The sequence below is a fragment of the Zootoca vivipara genome, chromosome 11, assembly GCF_963506605.1.
Source record: "Zootoca vivipara chromosome 11, rZooViv1.1, whole genome shotgun sequence".
Classification (NCBI taxonomy): domain Eukaryota; kingdom Metazoa; phylum Chordata; class Lepidosauria; order Squamata; family Lacertidae; genus Zootoca; species Zootoca vivipara.
In genome coordinates this window covers 1,345,896-1,363,869 of record NC_083286.1, presented here as the reverse complement: position 1 = coordinate 1,363,869, position 17,974 = coordinate 1,345,896, and the positions used below count along the sequence as shown (strand labels likewise).

Genomic DNA, 17,974 nt, shown 5'->3' with positions numbered 1-17,974 from the left:
ATCTCCTAGTCTATACATGATTACAGATGCTTGTGTAAGCATAAAGGTGGGGGCAAAAAGGGGGTGTTTTAAAAGAAAAGAAAGCAGTGTCTGGACTACTTCTCCTATGTTTCATAGAAACAAGTTGCAGTGGTGGAACTGGAATCTCTATCCATCACATCTTGTATTCCTGGAAAGTTCTCCCTGCAAACAATTTCCCAAAGGAACATAAGCTGCAACATTCCTCTGAATATTAGAGCCTCATATTTGCTTGTAACCTAGAGGAACAAACCAGATAATTCCATAACATAATTTTTAACATGAAACTGACTGAACTGTAGGACCAAGTCATAAGTCCTGTTATGAAAATAACAAAGTTCAGATACATGTATTTTTTAAAAGGCCAGCAATTAAGACCCTGTTTTGTTTCATGCTGGAGAACAGATTATGCCTCCCCCCCCATATTACTTCCAGAGACTTTGCTGAGATTTAACATACATAGGGCAGGATCCATCTAATGAACCCCTTCAGTGGGATTCCTATGCAAGGGATTTTCCAACCTTTCTTCCACCCTGTGTGGCTCTGGTGGTGCCAAGAGAACCGCGAGAACAGCACATGGCAGAAGGGGATTATTCTGCCTGGCAAGCTGATAAATTCATCTTAGTGCAATGTTTAATTCTACCCCTAATGTATACACCCCTTGCATTTATATATGATACTCTATTTAAGGAAGGCAAATATTAGTATGAAAGACCAGGTGCGCAGCCTGGGAGTCATTCTGGACTCACAGCTGTCCATGGAGGCGCAGGTCAATACTGTGTCCAGGGCAGCTGTCTATCAGCTCCATCTGGTACGCAGGCTGAGACCCTACCTGCCTGCAGACTGTCTCGCCAGAGTGGTGCATGCTCTAGTTATCTCTACTGCTGCAATGCGCTCTACGTGGGGCTACCTTTGAAGGTGACTTGGAAACTACAACTAATCCAGAATGCGGCAGCTAGACTGGTGACTGGGAGTGGCCGCCGAGACCACATAACACAGGTCTTGAAAGATCTACATTGGCTCCCAGTACGTTTCTGAGCACAATTCAAAGTGTTGGTGCTGACCTTTAAAGCCCTAAATGGCCTCGGTCCAGTATACCTGAAGGAGCGTCTCCCCCCCCCCCCCATCGTTCTGCCCGGACAATGAGGTCCAGCACCGAGGGCCTTCTGGCAGTTCCCTCGTTGCGAGAAGCCAAGTTGCAGGGAACTAGGCAGAGGGCCTTCTTGGTGGTGGCGCCTACCCTGTGGAATGCCCTCCCAACAGATGTCAAAAAGGAAAACAACTACCAGACTTTTAGAAGACATCTGAAGGCAGCCCTGTTCAGGGAGGCTTTTAATGTTTAATAGATTATTGTGTTTTATTATTCTGTTGGAAGCCGCCCAGAGTGGCTGGGGAGACCCGGCCAGATGGGCGGGGTATAAATAATAAATAATAATAATAATAATAATAATTAACACCCCCCTAAAAATCCCCACATTTTAAAAGGGACTAGGAAGCTTCCTCAGTTTTCCATCTCATCAGAGTTCTTTCCTTCCGATTTGTTTCCCGACATATTTCCCCCAAAGTGCTTTCTTCTTCCTTTTATTAAGTTTCAGAACAATTGGAAGGGTGGTATTTTATTTGATTTTTTCAAAAATGCCCCCCCCCCGGCACACCAGAGAAGGATGGGCCCCCTCAATATCCTGCAGCCTGGCAGGACCTGCAGCTGCAACTAAGCCCCGTCGGGCTTCCTCCCACCACGTGATAGCACACATGTGTGCCAGCGCGCGCCCCCCCCCCCATATTGGGTGGAACTCGATGTGCCTGCCACCCCCAATGCTTGACTTGGGGAAGTCAATCAATTGACTTGGACAATCTTTATTCCAGGTTAGATCCTGCAGAACACTTTTGTCTCTGGGTCCACCCAGATTTCCCTTGAGGGAAAGTGGCCCACCTCTGCATTATACTGAAAATAAAGTCGATCGTGTCTGTTTAACAGGGGAAACTCTTTCTTTCTGTGGTTTTGCCCATTACCTCTGCTGAGTGCATGGAATAGTTGGCAGGCAGTCTATCCAAGGCAACAGGGAGGCAATAATGGCCTGTCTGGAGACGATCATTTAACAGAATTGGCAGCCACTGAAGAAATGAATGGGAAAACAGTGTTATATCATTACTTCATGTGATGATGGATACTGATCTGGCTTAATTATATTCTTGAGTAAAAGATTTAAATATCAATTGAGATTGTATTCCTTCCTATAGTGAATACTGTAAAGACTTTTACAGTCTAATTTCTTTGATAGCTACTTTGTAGACATGTTATCTGGATCACTGCCACCATCTTTCATTCTGTAAAAGTTGTTAATCAGTTCCGAACCAAAAATCATGAATAGCTTTCTAAGAGTCCAACCAAATGAAGGCGGATTACTCTTCTTGGCAGGCTATACATTGATACCCCAGAGCTGCAGCTGCCCCTGGAGGGAGTCATTCCTAGTTGGACACCACAGGTGGCACACCACATGCCTATGACAGGTGTGATATACATGTAAACTATGAGTTATATGTGGGAACTAAGACGTGGACCCAGTCCATACACTAGCATACATGCAACAGATGCAACAGACATTGGCACACATGTCTGTGACCTATGTGTGTCTCATTTTCTTGTCATTTGAACTATGCTACATATGTTACATATGCCTTTCACATATGTACAAGTGTGTTGCAACTGTGTTTCTAGTACACTTTTGTCACACACATTACAAACATGATAGTGTGATGGATTATATTTCACATGCTCCTTTGAAATCTTGCATCCATGATAAGAAATTCAAATACTTTTGTCTTTGGTTGAAAAAGATCTTTTGCAAGTTTTGCAGGGGGAAATTGTTGCAGTGGAACATTGTTGAGCTTTGTGGAAAATGTCTATTTCCTTAAGAACTTGCCAACATGAACCCAAATTGACCTACTGAATATCCCAGGAGAGTTTCTACACAGGCTCCTTGCTTTGGCTGACAACTGATGTGGTAAAATGTGAACAGCAGGTGATGTTTTTCTGTGAGTTTAGCTGGCAGCTTAATTTTCACTTCTTCATAGAAATCAGGAGATCTACATTTGAAAACATAAAATAAAACAAACATATGTAGCAGTGTTAAGGCCGAGTAATGGAATTCCAACTGGAGGAAGGAGGTGGAGAGGAGCCTGTGAACCTGCAGCCTTCTCCGGTTTTTTTTAAGCACTTTGCAGCCATTGGCAACACTGTACCTCTGAGGATTTCATCTGCTTAAGGGCCGACATGGTTCAAGCTGTAAAAGCATCTGGGGGTGTGCGCCGGGGCTAGGCACCCCCTGAAAAAACCCCACAGGCAAGTGGGGGGTCTAAAGGGTCCAGCAGAGCACCGGATAACTTGCCCGACCCCGATTTACCCTTCACTGTTTTGCGAAGGGGAAAGGGGAAGAGGCTGGAGTCTGCTCGTGGCTTCAACATACTCTGCAGCTGAAGCCACATGGCCATCACCGTAAGCAGCGGACTTTCTGATTAGAGGTAAAGACCACATTAAAACTTTAAAGAAGAATTTTGTTCTAAATTTATTGATTTGGCAAAACGGAAGCAAAAAAGGAAGTCAGCTTCCGTTTTCTGCGGACAGGCTCTGCAAGGGAACATTTTGTGAATGGGAGCAGAGCACAGTGTAGCAGCCAAGGGAGACTATTTAACAACTTTGAAACATAGTAGATTTCCCTTCTTCCGTATACATATTGGATACAATTTTATGCGGTTGTTCTTCAATAGTGCAACATTGAAATACAAGTTGACAGTTGAGCAGAGATATATTTGACAGACTGAGTGATATCTGGCAGAGAAGCAAAAAGCCTCTGTTTAAAGCAGGGGTCAGCAAACTTTTTCAGCAGGGGGCCGGTCCACTGTCCCTCAGACCTTGTGGGGGGCCAGACTATATTTTGAAAAAAAACATGAACCAATTCTTATGCCCCACAAATAACCCAGAGATGCATTTTAAATAAAAGCACACATTCTACTCATGTAAAAACATGCTGATTCCTGGACCGTCCGCGGGCTGGATTTAGAAGGCTATTGGGCAGCATCTGGCCCCCGTGACTTAGTTTGGGGACCCCTGGTTTAAGAGAGGCTTAGAAATACAGGAATTAAAACCTTAAACCCGGGAACTTGGAGGCACAAACTGAAGCTGCAGGACAATTCTCTACCTTCATCGGGGGAGGAATCTCCCAGGAAGGGAAGAGACCCAGAATAGCTGGAGTTGAAGCTGGATTAAAAGTGCTTATCAAAGACCAGGAATTTTATTGCAATATAATCTGCCAGCAAGCAACTTTTCAACAGTCTCTGATGTCTTTTGAAGCATATCTCTTGGGGACTTCCAGTCTGCCGCGCCGGCAAGAGGACGCAGAGACCTTGAGCTCCCGGGGCAAAAACCCCGGGAAGAGCATCCCGGGGGCTAAGCTGCCCAGCGGAGCTCCAAAAGACACGATTCCTCCGCTGCCCGGGAGACAGTAGTAGAGTCAGCCGAGAGCCAGCGGAGTGGAGTCGCCGGAGCCATTTTGGGCACCACCGTCACCTCCAAGAAGCGAAGCCCCAAGTCTTCTACCAGCAAGCGGCAGATTCTTCCCAAGAAATAAAAGATTTGGATAAAGTAAGTGAAATCTCTATTTGGAACTTTGGAAAGTCAATTGGAATTATAGGAAGAGATTCCAAAAAAATGGAAGTCGATCTCTTCTGAAGGGAAGAATTGCCAATTATATTATTGAGCTAGATCTGATCTTATAGTTTGCATTGCTTGCATTGTATGAATTCTGACTGTATGGCTGTAGCCCTGGGATGTCTTGCTTAAAATGCTTTTCAGTGCCTCTGTGTCTCTGCACCAAAGTGTGTCAAAGTTCAAAGCAAAAGGAACAGGATGCCCAGCTAAGCTATCAAGGCCAGATGAGCTGGCCCTGTCTGGAACACAGAAGGACTTATCAGCTGCGTAGTCTCACTCAAGGCTACTGGAAGTGCTAGCTTGACGCGTGAACTGAAGGCTAAAGGTTTACGCACAGGACGTGTACTAGTGACCCCCTTGCGTGTGTGAACCCCTTGCGTGCGTGAACCCCTTGCGTGCGCACATTTACAGGGAGGGGAAAGGAGCCCAAAAGAAGTGTATAAAGAAGCTTTGAAATCTGTGTTTCTTCACTCATGTCATGGAGGACCACCTTGAGTCTCTCTATATAGAGATTAAAACTCTTTCTCTGAAACTCAACCCGGTGTCGTTTTGACTATCTTTGTCCTTGCCTGGGTGCAACTTAAAAGGACCCTTATCAGCCCAATAAGGCTGCACTTCCTACTGTGGACTTTAGAGGCGTGAAAATATCGCAAAGCCGAAAGGGAAATTGACTGCCAAAGAAAGCAAGCTTTTTTAAACCCCTTCTTGACCCCGGAGCTGGCACCCCACGAGGCTCAGCAAGGTTACTAAATAAATTTGACAGCTGTCAAAAAGGGAAAGAAGGAGAAAATTTCGTTAAGGACATTATTTAAGACTAGAAGATGTTAAAGACTTTGAAAATGGTTAGCCAAGATGGAGGTCACCGTCTTTGAGGAAGGAAATTTCCAGTTTCTACTGTCCTCTAATCTTCACTCTGTCTGTGGTTAAGAAAGAATGTCAACACCCTATTCAGCAGCCTTCCCGCGGACTGTGCTAGACTATTTGGAAATTCTGGGAACTCTGAGAGATCTCTTAAAGGTACAGGAACAATTTAGTTCACCGCTGGCGAGTACAGTGGACTATGGACAGGACCAAGATGCTACTTCTGAAAATGAAAGGGATCTCAAAAATCAAGAAGAGGATGATGCTCAACAAAAGGTGGAAAAAGAAGAAGATGAAGAGAAGACGACAATCAGCATTAGCTCTTGGAATTCAATTGAGAAAGCAATCTTCGTGGAGAAGCATCACTTCCAATGGAAAATGATTTTCGAAAATGGGGAGACTGGGGAAAATAGAAAAGGGAGAAGTGAGACCGAGGGGTGGGGAAAACAGAGGGAGGGGAGGACAGAGTCCGGAATTTTGAACTGGGATAGATTTGGTGTGGGATGAAAAATTGGTAAACTGGTATAGAGGCTGGCTGAAAAACGGTTCTGTGATCTTGGCTTGATGAAGGAAATGCTGGACCAAATGGGGGAAAGACTCCGGGGGGGAGGAGAGGGCGTTTAAGAGAATAATGTTAAGATGTTTGGTTAGAGATATTAATAATATGTAATAATTGACATTTCTTGTGGGGGGTGGAGGAAGGGCTGGGGAAAGAAACTTTAGACTTGTAGAATGCTATGTTTAGTTAGGTAGTTGGGTGGATAGCCACCTATCTTCCTCCCTATTGACCTGAAGCCTCTGGTGGCAGGGGGGGCTCTGGTGGGGGCTCTGGGGGGGCTCTGGGGTGGAAGGAAACCCAATAACAAAATAGACCTTCCTTGGGTGGTCGCACCTCATGGGTCCTCTTGTGGCAGGAGGGGGCTTGTGGGGAGGCGGCACGAAGAAGGAGGGAGATAATGTTGATTTTTAAGAATAAGAATTGGAATTAAGAAAAGAAACCTGCCATAATTATATTAAGGAACTAGGAAAATCAGGAAGAAGGGATCTGAGGAAGTAACAAATACAATGTTTAACAAAGTAAGAAATTGATATTCTTAATTGTTTGTCTGTTTGTTATTATATATAAATAGTTGGGGGGTTCCTTATCCCAATCTCTCCTTTTGTCTCGGGGCCTCCTGGTGGCGGGGGGGGGGGGTCCAGGAGCTAAGGAGAGGGGGGTGAGGACAAACCCAGCTTCAAAATGGACTACCTTCGACTCTCAACACCTGTAGGATCCACTTGTGGCAGAAGGGGACTTGGGGGGGGGAGGGAGGGAGGGAAGGTGGATAAAAATGTTTTCTTTTATTTTTTATTTTTTATGTTTTTGTCTTTTTGTGTTATTATATAAAACTAATAAAAATTATTTAAAAAAGAAAAAATGAAGCATATCTCTTGAAATTCTCAATTTGGATTACAATATATTAAAATCTATTGGATCGTAAATACCTTGGATTACAAATGGATTACAATTAGAAGTTTCTGACTAACTCTCATTCGCCACCACTGTTTGAGAAAGGAAAAGAACTGTAAAAGTATATCTTTATAGGGTGTATTTACATGGATTTTGCCCATTTTTGGTGGTATTTTATTGGTGAATTGCTTTGTGCAATATATGGTCTGCTTTCTGTAGCAGGGGGATCTGGCGGTACTAACTAAACAACTAAACAACTCTTGGGTGAAAGGGGGATTGTGATAAATTAATATTGCTACTTTTGCTTTTCACTTGTATTTTTGTCTTTTTATTTTCTTTCTTTTTGGTTTCTGTCTCTTCACTGGCAAGTGGCAAAATGGCCTAAAAGTAGTGAAGAGAAACTTTTATGGATCGTTTGGGAGTGGAATAATACATTTCACTTTTGAATACAGTGGGAAATGAGGTGTGGCCTTGAATAGAGCATAACAAAGATCCTTGACTGTGAGAAAACCCTTTAGCTAAACATGCAAAAAAGTACACAGGATAAGGGAGCTGTAACCAGGAAAGCTGGAGGAGACTCTTGAGCAGGCAGCCCCAAACCGCAGCCCTCCAGATGTTTTGGCCTACAACTCCCATGATCCCTAGCTAAAAGGACCAGTGGTCAGGGAAGATAGGAATTATAGTCCAAAACATCTGGAGGGCCGAAGTTTGGTGATGCCTGCTCTTGAGAATCCCATGGACTGCAAGAAGACCAAACCTATCCATTCTGAAGGAAATCAGCCCTGAGTGCTCACAGATCGTGAAGCTGAGGCTCCAATACTTTGGCCACCTCATGAGAAGAGAAAACTCCCTGGAAAAGACCCTGATGTTGGGAAAGATGGAGGGCACAAGGAGAAGGGGACGACAGAGGACGAGACGGTTGGACAGTGTTCTCGAAGCTACAAACATGAGATGCAGAGGTCAAATCGGTTATGATTAAATGGGTGCAAGATGTAGGATACAATTTGAGGACTGGGAAAAATTGTGGAAAGTAAAATTTATAAAATTTATAGATTGTTCTCTTTTGAAGGAAAACTACATGAAAATGATGTATAGATGGTACATTACATCAGTAAAAATGGCAAAATGTACAAAACTGGGTTAAACAAATGTTGGAAATGTAAAGAAATAGAAGGTACTTTTTATCATATGTGGTGGGAATGCAGAGAAGTTAAAAAAAGATTGGGAGATGATATATAATGAACTGTTTAAAAGGACATTTGTAAAAAAAAAACCAGAAGCTTTTCTGTTAGGGATTTTAGGACAAGACCTGCTAAGGAAAACAAAGAACCTATTTATGTACGCTACAACAGTGGCAAGAGTCTTGTTCGCACAGGGATGGAAAAACTGATGAGTTATGCAGAACTGGCAAAGCTAACACACAAACTACAAGAGAAGGACAATCGTGAATTTAAAGAAAAATGGGAACTTTTTACAAGTTATTTAAAAAGACAACAAAAGAACTTGGACTCCTTGGCAGGTTTTGAATAAACATCCATAATTTATTAGGAGAATAAGATAGAATTAGGAGAATAGGATAGATAAGGTAGATATGTACAATGTTATAACATGCAGAGAACATAAACCAGAGGGGGGAGCTGAGGGAAGCAGCCGTAGGGCGTGAGGGGGAGGGAGGGGAGGGGGGAAAGGGGGAAAACATAATTGGCTATACTGATTGATAAATTGCTCTGTTAAATTTATTTAATAAAAAATATAATAAAAAAGGACTGCGATTGCTTGTTTAACAGCACCTGATCTCCTAGACCAGGCGTGTCCAACTTCCAGCAAGGTTTGACCCACTTTCCAATATCAAAAACTGACAATGATCTACCAAACTCTCCCATTGTCATTCTTCAACTTAAACCTATTATATTTGGCTGAGTTTATGATAAAAATAATAACAAATGATAGTCGCTTCCATAAAACCTGAAGAGTTAGTTATAAATCAATATTTTTAACAAAATACATACCTCCATTGGCTCGGCCCGCTTGGCCCCCTGGCAGAGCCCAAGTCCCAGCCTGCATCCCCATTTGCCAAAACGGTGCAGGCTAGGATCCAGTTCCTAATGGGGGGTGTCCCCCTCCTACCAGGCAGGGTGCAGCAGTTCCAGTTCCCATGGGAAGGATGGCAAGCCAGCATGCAAACACACACACACACACACACACACACACACAGTGTGTGAGAGAGAGAGCGCGCAGCTCTCCTTTAGCTGAAAGGCCATCAACATGGGATAAAACATCCCCTACCACTCTCTGGAAGCCAATTGGATCCATTAAGTGGTGTGAGCGGAACATCTGAATCAGTCCCACCTCCCTGCAGAGGGTAAGGGTCACGGAGAAGTCCTGTTGCACCAGGAAGTGATCTGACCATGACACTTCCTTTGTTTCACTTTTACTTAGTGTCAGATCGCCAACATCCGTAGAGGTGAACACCAGGTCCAAGGCATGTCCACATCTATGAGTTGCGCCAAACTTATTCAGGGACAGCCCCATGGAGGCCATGCTTTCCACGAAGTCCCGAGCGGCCCATTGTAAATTCGTGTCAGCATGGATGTTAAAATCCCCCAGGACAACCAAACTAGGTGTCTCCAGGAGAACATCTGCCACAACCTAAAGCAGCTCGGGCAGGGAATCCTTGGTGCAGTGGGGAGGTCGGTACACCAGAAGGAATCCTGTACTGTCCCTATTGCCCAACTTCCAGAACATGCACTCAGAGAACTGGGTCTTCCCAAAAGGACACTTGGTGCAAGCTAATGAATTCCTAAAAATCACTGCAACCGCCCCCTCCCCGCCCACATGACCTGGGTTGCTGTGCGTAAGAGAAACCTGGTGGACAAGCAGTGGCAAGGACAGGCCCATCTGCTTCATCCAACCAGGTCTCTGTCACACATGCCAGGTCAAATCCTCCATCCACAATCAGGTCATGGATGGCAGTGGTTTTGTTCATCATTGACCTGGCATTGCACAGCAGCACCTTCAGGTCATGTGGGTTTCCCTTGCTGGTTCCAGTTTGCCAGCCCATGCCATAGATGGTAATGGTAACCTTACTTGTTATGATATGTAACAGGTGTGCAAACCTCTGCAACAAATTCTGCACTTGAGGATTTCCCAAAAATGACCTACATGACAAAACATAATACATTAAACAACATTAATTTAAAAGTGACCAAGACATAAAGCTTATGGTTATAACATAATGCATCAGTATTAAGCATTCATTTGAAAACAGAGTCAGGTCATGCAAATGCTAATTTAAAATATAAAAACTAAAGTTGACTTCTTAACAGAAGTGGCTTTAATTGGTGGTCATGAACATTTTAAAAATATTTATTATTGCATTTAGATCTCACCATAGTTAATTTCAGCTTTAATTAGCTAGGCTAGTATCTGATCTGTTTTGCCACCTAGTAAATATATGCTGTTATAAATTGGCTCAGCCTTACCCTGAAATTAATGGACTACTTTTAAATTTAAAATGCTCTCCATTTTTATTTTGGCTAGAAACGTACAATAGACAATCTTACCGGCATTGCACAGGCAGGGTCTTCTCCACACATAAACTGTATCTTGATGGTAATATTTCGGCCTGAAGCCAGGCGGTTTGCAAAATTCAGCCGTTGTGGATACACATATAGAAGATTTCTGGGGGGAAATGAAATTTCAGAAAACCAAGAGATAATTTTATGTCACTTTTGTATTTGTTTAGAATTCTCTCCTGCCATTTGATACCCTCAATCCTCCTGATGCAGCACATGTCGAATGAGTTGAGGTGTCACTCCTGATGGTTGTACCTTGCCCCACACTGCACCAACTTGGGCCCCCCACCTTGGCTGCCCAGCATGCACACACTGCGTGTTCCAGTGCCACCACCCACCTGCACTTCCGCCATGAGGACTCTGGCCGCTGCAAAACCTCCATCTGGGGCCACAGTGGGCCCCAACGAAGGCCCCGTGATGAAGACACAGGCCCCAGCCCAGTCACCACCACGGCACCTCAGGGCTGGAGTTAAGGCGGTGCTGGTGGCGGGGGAAGAAGGCTGGGCAGTGGTGGCAGGGCAGAATGCTGGGCGGTGCTGGGGTGACGCAGTGGCAAGAGGGGCAAAGGTAGTGCGGGGGCAGAGGCCGGGCACCCACAACACAAGAATTGTGGGTGCCCAGGCACCCAGGACACCCGAAGTTGGCACCAGTGCTCATGACTCACTTTCATAAAGCAGCTTGATAGACCTCCATCTTGGTATTAGACATTAGCATCACATTCTCCCATATCCTTTTGGAGAAGTGAGCCAAACAAAGGCCGCTTGAACTGTATTACAACAACTGGTTTGGCATTAATGCCAATTGGTACTGAGGACGGCGTCCTTGGCATTTCTCTAGATTATTTGGCGGTGGGCAACAGAGGAATATATACTTTGATCCAAATTACTGATTTACACATTATGCGTGTCTGTGTGTGGGGAATGCATGCATTTGAGTGGGTGGGATGTGCTGTACTGTATGTGTGTACATGCACACACTGTGAGTAAGATGGGGGTGCCCACTTTTGTCTTGGTCACACCCACTGCTGGCTTGCGGCCCCCAGAGGAAATCTGGCCTTCAAGCAAAAATTAATAATCTTCATCTGTATTCTAGAATTTGCACCCCAAATTACTGAGTACACAGAAGAGTGGTGTGGAAACAGTAGATTAGGCAATTTCAGGCATTTCTACTAGAGAAATAAAACTTCATCAGGCCTATGCTATCACAATTAGTAGCTGTAGATCACACGTTTTCTGTTTTTGCATTAACTATAATAGGTTTTGGTGTTGTTGTTTTGACAGAAGGCATTTTGAATGTATCAAACTAATGTTTTGTTTCTGTTTTGCTCTTTATTAGAAGAGGATAATAGTTCTCTGACAAAACCATTACTGTTTTGAAGATGCTGATACAAGAAAGGACACATGAATTCATCCTCTGGCTTTGATGCCAAGGAAGGGGAAGTTCAAGCACATTACTTTTCTGCTAATCCTTCAATCCCCCCTAGTATTCAGGATCTAAGTTAATGTAACTCTGAGGCAATTTTATTGGGAAAGAAATAAACCTCATTTTTGTGAAGGGAAGAATCTGTGACAAAAGATGTTCTATAAAAGGTAAGGAATCATAGGGTGAATGTTCATTGCCACTTCTCTGCAACTCTTCCGCTCTGCAGGGAGGTGGGACCAAATTGGATGGTCCGCTCCCACTACTTAATGGATCCAAATGGTTTCCAGAGAGTGGTAGGGGACGCTTTATCCCATGATGATGGCCTTTCAGCCGATTCCCTGGTGGCCCGCTGGAATGTGGAGCTAACCAGGGCTATTGACTGTCTGGCTCCGAAGTGCCCTCTCCGATTGCATGGAGCCCGGACAGCCCTGTGGTTTTCCATGGAGCTGAGGGCAATGAAACAATCGCTGAGACGGCTAGAGCGCCGGTGGCGGATAACTCATTCTGAAGCTGACCAGACTCTGGTTAGAGCTCAATGTTGACGGCAAATAAGACCTTCTTCAGCGCCTCTATTGCATCTGCAGAAAACAGTAGCAGGAGACTTTTTCAGGTGGTGCACAATTTAGCGGAACCACCTGCTCCATTGGGGCCCAGTACAGGCCACATGATCTCCTGCAATGATTTTGCAGATAGTCACTCCGATTCAGGAAGAGGTAGACTCCACCGTGGGAGCAGAGCCAGGGCAGAAGAGTGGTAGAGCCCTGTCTGGTCAAGTTAAAGGTAAAGGGACCCCTGACCATTAGGTCCAGTCGTGACCGACTCTGGGGTTGTGCCACTCGTATCGCTCTATTGGCTGAGGGAGCCGGCGTACAGCTTCCAGGTCATGTGGCCAGCATGATAAATCCACTTCTGGCGAACCAGAGCAGCGCACGGAAATGCCGTTTACCTTCCCGCCGGAGTGGTACCTATTTAGCTACTTGCATTTTGACATGCTTTCGAACTGCTAGGTTGGCAGGAACTGGGATCGAGCAACGGGAGCTGACCCCATCACGGGGATTTGAACCACTGACCTTCTGATCAGCAAGCCCTAGGGCTCTGTGGTTTAGACCACAGCACCACCCGCGTCTAGTCAAGTTACATGGGATCAATTCCAATCTGTTACCTCTGAGGATGTGACAGGCTGCTTGGACGAGTGAAACCAACCACCTGTCTCCTTGATCCTTGCCCATCCTGGTGGGGGAGCCTTCCCAGACCCACTGAAAGAGGCGGTTATCAAACCGCTTCTTAAAAAACCATCTTTAGATGCTGCCCAGTCTCAAATCTTCTATTCTTGAGCAAGTGGTTGCTGAACAACTCCAGGCACGCCTGGAAGAAGTGGACCATTTGGATCCCTTCCAGTCGGAATTCAGGCCTCATCATGGGACTGAAACTTGGTTGCACCAGTTGATGATCTCCGGTGGGCTAGGGACAAAGGTGAGAGCTATTTCCTAGTTCTGCTGGATCTCTCAACGGCTTTTGATACCATCGACCATAACATCCTTCTGGACCATATAGAGGGGCTGGGAGCTGGGGGCACTGTTATACAGTGATTCCGCTCCTTTCTCCTGGGCCGTGTTCAGAAAGTGGGGGGGGATAAATGTTCGGACCCCGGGGCTCTCACTTGTGGGGTGCCTCAGGGTTCCGTCCTCTCCCCCATGCTTTTTAACATCTACATGCAGCCACTGGGAGAGATCATCAGGGGGTTTGGGCTGGGTGTCCATCAGTATGCGGATGATACCCAGCTCTACCTCTTTCAAATCAGAACTAGTGAAGGCAGTGAAGGTCCTGTGTGAGTGCCTGGAGGCAGTTGGAGGATGGATAGTGGCCAACTGATTGAGGTTGAATCCTGACAAGACAGAAGTACTGTTTGTGGGGGACAGGAGGCGGGCGGGTGTGGAGGACTCCCTGGTCCTGAATGGAGTAACTGGAGTAATGAGCACACAATGTACTGTGTCAGACTCTTGTTTCCATGTCAAGATCACTCCCAGATTGCCCATCCACTGCACCCCCACTGCACATTCCAAAAGTCTCAGCCATTTATAAGCTGTATTCATTAATTCATAGCCTATTCTGCACAGACGTATAAGCAAACAGCATACAATACTGAACAAACACTTATTTGGCTGCTGACTATTCAACGTGTGCAATTGCAGGCAGTGTGCTGGATGATGTATTAAGTGTTCATGGACATGCATTGACATGCACACAGACTCGGGACAGATGGCAGTTGTCTTCTGCACCCCCTGCCTAGTCTCAGATTTAACCGGATGCGGCCCAATCACCTTCAAAATCCGGCACGCGGACGGTCCGGGAATCAGCATGTTTTTACATGAGTAGAATGTGTCCTTTTATTTAAAATGCATCTCTGAGTTATTTGTGGGGCATAGGAATTCGTCCATTCCCCCCCAAAAAAATATATAGTCCGGCCCCCCAGAAGGTCTGAGGGACAGTGGACTAGCCCCCTGCTGAAAAAGTTTGCTGACCCCTGCTCTTACCTATATACAGTATGGGGGACATAGACTTCTCGTACTGGAAACTCCAGAATCTCTTTATGAGGCCGACTGCGGTTTTCAGGGAATGGCTTCACCAGCAACAACTCTGGGCTGAGGCAGCAACTGAGAGCTTCTGAAACTGGGGAGATCTCCAACTTGAGCAATCCTTGAAACAAAATATAGTAACATGAAAGACAAATGCTTTATTAAAAATAAACAAGACGGAAGAAAATGCCAAATCTAACAAATGAGACAGGTCAATACACTCCGATTCACATATAGTCTCAGCATTTACACAGCCTGAGATGACTGCGACAGGGGTAGGCAACCTAAGGCCCGGGGGCCAGATGTGGCCCAGTCACCTTCTCAATCCGGCCCATGGACGGTCCGGGAATCAGCGTGTTTTTACATGAGTAGAATGTGTCCTTTTATTTAAAATGCATCTCTGGGTTATTTGTGGGGCCTGCCTGGTGTTTTTACATTAATAGAATGTGCAATTTTATTTAAAATGCATCTCTGGGTTATTTGTGGGGCATAGGAATTCGTTCACGCCCCCCCCCCCCAAATACAGTCCAGCCCACCACATGGTCTGAGGGACAGTGGACCGACCCATGGCTGAAGAAGGTTGCTGACCCCTGGCTGAGAGTGTGAACACTGGGTACCCCATCCTCCACAGAATATTTATCATGAGGTGATTCTCACAGGGGCACCTGCCATATGATGCAGTGGGGAACAAATGGGAATGGGGAGGAGAGGTAAAAATAATAATAATAATAATAATAATAATAATAATAATAATAATAATAATTTATTTGTACCCCACCCATCTGGCTGAGTCTCCCCAGCCACTCTGGGCAGCTTCCAATCGAATATTAAACAATACAGCATTAAATATTAAATATTAAAAACTTCCCTAAAGCATTGATTAAGGAAAATTATAACTGTAGGAGAATGACATGAACTGGGGTAAGGTATCCTCAGCCCAGGAGAAGAAGTCCAGGGTGGCAAGGAGAACAGATGAATCCTTCAAGGCAAATCCCCAGGAGCAGGAATACAGCTTGCCTGCTCCAACACCTCTGGAATCCCAAGAAACAAACTTGGCCAGGTTTGGGTAATCTTTCTCAGCTTGACAAACCAGGGTTTCCTCCTGAGCCTCCCTTTCTTGAAGTGCTGTGCGGAATTTTCTTCCTTCAGCCATCATCTTTAGGTATTTCATTCCTGACTTGTATTACTGTAATCCCAAATTCCTCACTGCGTCCAAAATGGTGGACAGTGGCTTAATGTCAGTGAACAAACCAGGATAATAAGCCATCGCTTAAGGAGCTGGGTAAGCCTATCTGAATCCAGTCACTGTATATGGCTGGACCTAGATTTAATATTAAAAGTACCCGGTATAGATTTCACTCTTCTCTGCAAAGAAGACGATCTCTTGTAATCAGCTAAGAACTTGAATAAGTCTTCATCAGTCAGCCGATCTCCTTCCTGTAAACAGCGAGAAATTTGACAACAGTCTCATGATTATATATATAACTAGCTGGCCCTGCCACGTGTTGCTGTGGCCCATCCCTGTGATTTCCCCCTCTCTTTCCCGACCCATGATATATCACGCCCCCTTCTCCCCCCACCCCAGCTCATCCCTGTGACTGGTCCCACCGTGTCCTGACCTATCCCATCCCCCCCCCAACCCTCACCCAGGCGAGTCAGTACCTCCATTTGGCCTAGTCTGTAAAGGCTTCGGCCTAGTATGTAAACGGGAGCCAAGGTGCTGTTGAGAGGGAAGGTTTTATAGGTGCAGTACCAATGTAGCAGCCGCTAGAGGGTGCTGGTTTTTAACCTGGTTCTTTTCCCAGCATGCACTTTTGGCTGAGTGGTGCGTTCTGGAACAGGGAGTTTTGGGGGTTTTACCTGGCGGAGGTGTGACATCTGTTTTAGCAAACTTTCCTATATCCTTCGGACATTCGCATGTGCTGTTGTGTCAAAATTTCACCTCAATCGGTCAAGCGGTTTTGGTGAAAAGTAGAAACACACCCACATGTCCTTTTCCCATTTATATATATATAGATCAAAGATATTCTTTTGCAGCTAACTATATGAAACCCTATGACAGGCATCCCCAAACCTCGGCCCTCCAGATGTTTTGTACTACAATTCCCATCATCCCTGACCACTGGTCCTGTTAGCTAGGGATCATGGGAGTTGTAGGCCAAAACATCTGGAGGGCCACAGTTTGGGGATACCTGCACTATGACATAATGGGTGACTTAGGTCTGGTAGGTATCAGGGGCGTACCCAGGATCAAAACTAGGGGGGGAAGGGGCGGGGCCAAGGCACGGGAGGGAAGGGGCCACAAAGTGTGGACGTAGGCGGGGCTACGGAGCCCAGGTGGAGCGCCGCACACAATCTTTCACATGACACAGTGTACGCGCGCTGTTTGAATGGGAACGCTCATCAACTTGGTGAGGTCCCGACTCTCTCATATTTCTAGTGTGAGGGCTGAAGCCCCCACGGTGCCAAAGAGTGGGCTCCTGTGGTTCCTTCCAACTCTGCCACCAGCGCGAGACGGGCAGGGCCTTGGCTGTGGGCAGAGCTGCCAAGCGCTCCTGGCAAGGGTGGCGCTTTTACCTGCCCGCCGGCCAGTGCGCCCCGGACTCGCGCTGTCCGAATTGCGCGGGCGGCGCTTCCTTGCTACCTGCTGCTTCTGCGGCTGGCGAGCCTCTTCTGGCTTGGACTCCTTCCACGCTGCCTTCCTCATAGCGGCGCTGCCAGCGGGGCTGGTGGGCAGAGGCGGAGCACAGCCCAGTGGAGCGCGAGTTCGACGTTCCCGCCCGCCGCGCTGCGCTGCGCCCTCCAGCTTCCCGCCGCGCTCTCTAGTTCCCCGCCGCGCTTGGCCTTGTCAGAGGGCGCGACGGGGAGCTGGAGGGAGGGCGCGGCGCGGTGGGCGGGAACGCCGAACTTGCCCTCCACCGGGCTATGCTCTGCCTCTGCCCATCAGCCCCACCGGCAGCGCCGCTCTCGCCCACGGCTGCCATCCACAGCATTGTTTGCCGCGGCGGCAGCGCAGCCTCCTTCTTCCTTATCGCACCTTCAGCAGCAATGCGGCACGGGCCGGATCGCAGCCCTTGGGTCCCTAAAGTGCTCCCTAGTGGTTGCCCCCCAAATACAGCCGCCTAACCACAGCTCCTTGAATGCTAGGCATGGCGCGCTTCCCGGCTGCGTTCTGGGGCCACGGCTGCGATGCTGGCGGAAGGCCCGCTTCCGTGCCCCTCCCACGGCTGCACCGGCCCTGCTTCTAGGGAGGGGCAGATGCCCCCCCTGCCCCGTGCTAGGTACACCCATGGTAGGTATCAATGTTCCATGTTCATGTTTATCATGTACCTTGATACTAATTATGTATCACTGTTAAATACAA

General features: G+C 46.5%; 1 protein-coding gene across 8 annotated transcripts in view; it reads right to left on the bottom strand.

The window, feature by feature from the left end:
- DOCK8 (dedicator of cytokinesis 8) overlaps nt 1–17,974 on the bottom strand; it is a 165,703-nt gene that overhangs the window by 103,189 nt on the left and 44,540 nt on the right. For all 8 annotated transcript variants that reach the window (XR_009558306.1, XR_009558305.1, XR_009558307.1 and 5 more), the window contains 6 exons: nt 15,954–16,047; nt 14,569–14,731; nt 10,601–10,718; nt 10,125–10,195; nt 2,967–3,105; nt 2,032–2,133 (listed from right to left, as the gene is read on the bottom strand). Coding sequence is in view for 5 of the 8 variants with exons in the window: in XM_060280050.1 (XP_060136033.1) it covers nt 2,032–2,133; nt 2,967–3,105; nt 10,125–10,195; nt 10,601–10,718; nt 14,569–14,731; nt 15,954–16,047 (687 nt within the window). In the remaining 3 variants the exon portion in view is untranslated. The remainder of the gene's footprint in view (nt 1–2,031; nt 2,134–2,966; nt 3,106–10,124; nt 10,196–10,600; nt 10,719–14,568; nt 14,732–15,953; nt 16,048–17,974) is intronic.